This window comes from Octopus bimaculoides, chromosome 4 (assembly GCF_001194135.2).
Source record: "Octopus bimaculoides isolate UCB-OBI-ISO-001 chromosome 4, ASM119413v2, whole genome shotgun sequence".
NCBI lineage: Eukaryota > Metazoa > Mollusca > Cephalopoda > Octopoda > Octopodidae > Octopus > Octopus bimaculoides.
Genome location: NC_068984.1, coordinates 80,188,064 through 80,193,291, shown reverse-complemented (window position 1 = coordinate 80,193,291; position 5,228 = coordinate 80,188,064). Strand labels below are relative to the sequence as shown.

The following is a 5,228-nucleotide window of genomic DNA, read 5'->3' as shown; positions in this document are numbered from 1 at the left end:
TATTTATTTATGCACCCTTTTCATGCCCCGTTTCTATGGTATACGTGTTCCCCCCAGCTGGATGGGATGCCTGTCCATTGCAGCGTTACTCAAAAAACCGGAAGAGTGGGAAAAATTTGGGGCAAAAGAGTACAACAGGGGTCGCCCCCACCCCCTGCCAGAGCCTTGTGGAACTTTACGTGTTTTCACTCAATAAACACACACAACGCCCGGTCTGGGAATTGAAACCATGATCCTCCGACCGGGAGTCCGCTGGCCTAACCATTGGGCTATTGGGCTATTGCGCCTCCACACACACACACATACATATATATATATATATATATATATATATATATATATATATATATATATATAAAATGTATATATATATATAAATATATATATATATAAAATGTATGTATATATCCTCATAATCCTCATCATCATTTTCCATGCTTTGTTTGTCTTTGTGTGTGTGCTTGTTCCATTTGACCCTTTTATCCTCATCGCACATTACTTGACAACTGGTGTTGATTTGTTTAAACCCCCATAAATTAGCAGATCATCAAAAGGGGACTGATAAAATAAGTACTCAACTTAAAAAAGAGAAATACGTACTTGGGTCAACTTTTACAACATGAACCATCTTGGAAATGTCTCAGTATGGCTACAGTACAATGACAGAAACAAGTAAAAGATAAAAGAAAAAAAATATGATAGCACTTACCGTTTTGCCCAACTTGCAGGCTTTCTTTTTTCGTGCCGTACCATTTTATATCTTGCCACTCCTGCTGGAGGGCGAATTATTTTTAATCTTTTATTAAGTATTCTGTGGAAAGAAATAGAAACATTGAAATTAAATATACATTAATAACATCACCAATAAATCTAATCATACAATAGCAATGAAATGAGCCAATGGGGAAACCTTTTATATAGTTATTTAGCAAGTGTAATAGCAACAGTAGATACAGCAAAAGAGGAAGAAAGGGCTGTAATAATAATAATAGAGTAGGTGAGCAACCAACAATGAATATTGCTAATATGATGTTATTAAATGGAGTGATGGATCCATAAGGTAACTGGATGTCAAACCATAAGTCATTCGTTTCTAAGTCACTCTGATTCTCTGCCCAAACATTTAATTATATATGTTCCTATTCATATAGCTGTAAAGAAGAAAAGCTAGATCTTTTAGAAAATGCTACCTGTAATAAACACTGTGTGTGTGTGTGCAAGTGTGCATCATCTCTATTACATAACTTGTAGGTAAGCAGCATAATTATGAAAGTTTGACGGTTAGGGATATTTTAAAAAAATATTTGGTAGGAATATTCAACTGGTACATGTGTGTGTGTGTGCATGATAATATCCTCTTCCTCCTCCTCCTCATCATCATCGCTTAACGTCTGCCTTCCATGCTAGCATGGGTTGGACGATTTGACTGAGGACTGGCAAACCAGATGGCTGCACCAGGCTGAAATCTGATCTGGCAGAGTTTCTACAGCTGGATGCCCTTCCTAATGCCAACCACTCCGAGAGTGTAGTGGGTTCTTTTACATGCCATCAGCATGAAGGCCAGTCAGGCGCTACTGGCAATGGCCACACTCAAAATGGTGTATTTTATGTGCCACCTGTACAGGAGTCAGTCCAGCGGCACTGGCAATGACCTCACTCGAATGTCTTTTGTTGGTTAGTCCTAGACAACCTTTATCCAGTAGACATATAATCAAAAATGTTTAAATCATAACCATCCAACTATTTTTTCATGAATAATCTATCTTAGACTATATAATTCGAAGTATCCTTTGACTTTTTTTTACATTGGTAGGGTATGGTTTAAGGGAGATTTAATTGTTTTTTCTAGCAGGCTGAGTGATCAAGTGGCAGAGCCTTTTGATTCCTTCGTAGCTCTATTGTTGGTTTAAACTGATGATTTATGACCATAAAGAAGAATGATTGTTTAGTACAAAGTCCAGGAGTGGAAATATGTTAGATGACAAGAAGAATAAAGAATAAGAGTTCTTATATGCATGCTTCTTTAAATGGCATAGAACAGCGTTTTTCAGCATTTTTCAATTCATGACATTCTAAATGAGGCATTGAAAAGAGTTATGGAATAACATAAGCTTTCTAAAAGGTTTATTTCATATATAAAAACAAAAAGAGAATTACATATGTTTTAAAACAGTGATGGATGTATAAATTGTACTTTGCTACAAAGGAATACACATGCACAAATGTGGAGCATTAAAACACTTTAGTTTCCTAAATAATCTGGCATTTTCTGATTCATTTTAAACGCTCATAGTACACTTGCATATCATATGTAAAACACACATGTGTGCTTGGTATAGTAATCAGGGGTTGAAAATGTCTGTTACAGAGAAATCAAATTTAAGGATATTTGACGTTCTATTTCTCAGAGCTGGCTGGTCTTGTAACTCCTCCACACAGTCACCCTTGACTCATTTGTCCCTCCAACTCTCATTACTATTGTTGAATTTAGTCCCCGTCACTAACCATTATTCCCAATCCAATCCTTCCTCCTCAGAACAGTGCCTCTCTGGAATCTTCTCTCTAGTCTTGTCTTTTCTGCAGGTAGTGATCTGCAACAATTTAACCTGAATACTAACAGCATCAAGCTCACTGGTCTTGGGAAGGTGTGGCGAGGGGAGACTGCTGCAAAGGTCATGGGTACCAGCCCTTGCTTCAGACTCATCAAGTAAAAGAAAAAAGTTGATCAGCAAAGTATTCAGTAGTTTTCTTGGTACACAGTCTTATTTAAGGTTACACAAGCCAAGAAGAGAATCTCAACATGGACACTCAACTTGCTTGAAATAGCAAGTAAATTTCTCTCAACCTTACTATCTTAAGTAAAGAAAGGAGACTTTGGATAATGCAACCCTACATATCTCCAACTGACATAATACAATTTCAGTGCCTTTGATCACAGATTTGTTCATCTGAAAATGACTTTGAGCTAAATTACAAAACTGACTTGAGGTAATATTCCTAGATAATCTAGTATTTGTTCCTGAAAGCTAGACTAATTGACACTCAGGATAATCAAAACTACTGTTTAAATATATAGCAAAATACCAGCAGTAGATTGGAACTCAAGACCACTAGTCTCACAGTTTAATACTACATCAGCTTCTGGATACTAATGATACAGGAAGTAGAGTTGTTGCAGTCTTTGAGACACAGTTAAACCTACACAAATCAAACAGCTCTGGGATCAAAGTATCTTCATTTGTGGAACATATACCTAGGATTACATTATCCAATATGTCCTTCCTTTTTTAGGATGGTAGTGTGTCATTTGGAAGAGATCTGGCTGTTAATTCTAGCAGACTGAATCACCATATCAAGGTTTTTTCATTAGTTTGTATTGCTCTATAGATCCAGTTCAGTCAGATGAAACATACATGATAAACATTCCGGCTATACCATCCTATCTTGTTTTGGGATAGTTTATTTAATATTGTATTATCCAATGCCTGTGATTTGAAGATGATTCAGTTGTTAATTCTAGCAGATTGAATCATCATGTAGAGGATTTTTCTTGAGTTTGTGTTGTTTAAATCTCATTCAGCCAGATAAAACTGATATATGAATAAAGACATTTCAGCTATGACCATCATATATATATATATATATATATATATATATTAGATGTTTTCACCTTAATCTTTTAGCATTCAAACCAGCCATATCAGGTGCAAATATTGTACCTTCTTTATGTTTAAACTAGCTAGATCTAGCCTCTCACACCTACACTGCAATGTCAGTCTAAAACAAACAACCACATCATTGAAATCTCAGTGCTACAAGGTAATGCATGATTAATACAAAGCAGTATCAATAAATAAGCATTACATTTGACCAATGCTAAAGGTTAACCTGCATCTTACGTAAGGATGCAGTACTCCACTTTCATTTGTTTGTAGACTTGTGAGCTACATGATGACCTCAATAGTGTTGGTACCACTTAAAAAGCACCCAGTGCACGTTGTAAAGTGGTTGGTATTAGGGAGGGTATGCAGCCATAGGAACAATCCCAAAGCAGACATCAGAGTATGATGCAATTGTTGGACTCCTCAGATCCTTGTCAAATCATTAAATCCATGCTAGCATGAAACATTCATGTGAAATGACAATGATGAGTCAATTTAATATTGGATAATCCAATGGGTATGATTTGGAGATGATTCAACCATAAATTCTAATAGGCTGGGTCACCTCTTAGAGATTCATCATCATTTTCATCATCATTTAACATCCGTTATCCATAGTAACAAGCGTTGGATGGTTTGACAAGAGCTGGAAAGCCAGAGGGTTGCACCAGGCTTCAACTGTCTGTTTTAACATGGTTTGTACGAATGGTTGTCCTTCCTAGTACCAACCACTTTACAGAGTGTACTGGGTGCTTTTTATGTGGCTCCATCACAGGTGCTGTATATGTGGGACCAGCACAAGTGCTTTTTACAAGGCACCAGCACAAGTGCATTTTTTGTGGCACCAGCACTAGCACTTTTCATGTGACACCAGCATAGGTGCTTTTTACATGTCACAGGCACAGGTACCAGTGGGGTCACCTGATTTCCATGTTTCAAATGAACTGTAGAATTTGTGATTTTGAAAATTTTTTTATTCTATTTCATCAAAGTATGGGTTTGACATAAATCCATGAGAGTGGGTGGGTGAGTGGGATGGGGGTCTTATTAATTTCTACATTATCATATATATTTTTGTTCAGGCCATTATTTTGCTTGGGAAATATCAAGGTATTGTGAACGGTAGTGGTAGTGCGTTTTAGATATATTTATTGTATCTTATGCTCTCTTCTATCTATAACCCCCACCTTCCTCCTCCTTCTCCTTCTCCTCCTACTCCTCCTTGTCAATGTGTTAAGTTTTCTGTCTTTGAAATATCTACAATGATGTTAATGTCTGTTGATGTTAGTTGAAGATAAGTATACTGGTTATCAGAGAATATTTTGCAGATATTCTTGGTCTTATATTTTCCTCTTTTATTTTTTTGCTTGTTGTTTTTTGTTTTGTTTGCGAGAGTGTGTGTGTGTGTGTGTGTGTGTGTGTGTGTGTGCATGCGTACACATTTGTTTCAATACTTCTATAAGGATGAGATTGGTGGAGGTTGTTAGTTGAAAAGTTTAAGAGTGTTTCTTTTATATTGCTTTTAGGTTTGGTACTTGATCTTTCATGTTTGAATATTGATTTTGT

At 36.5% G+C, this 5,228-nt stretch overlaps 1 protein-coding gene across 1 annotated transcript in view; it reads right to left on the bottom strand.

Annotated features, from left to right (window-relative positions):
* The window catches only part of LOC106883964 (beta-1,4-N-acetylgalactosaminyltransferase bre-4), a 1,180,207-nt gene that overhangs the window by 82,964 nt on the left and 1,092,015 nt on the right, over positions 1-5,228 (bottom strand). The window contains exon 5 of the mRNA XM_052967161.1: positions 710-811. Within this exon, the coding sequence (XP_052823121.1) occupies positions 710-811 (102 nt within the window). The remainder of the gene's footprint in view (positions 1-709; positions 812-5,228) is intronic.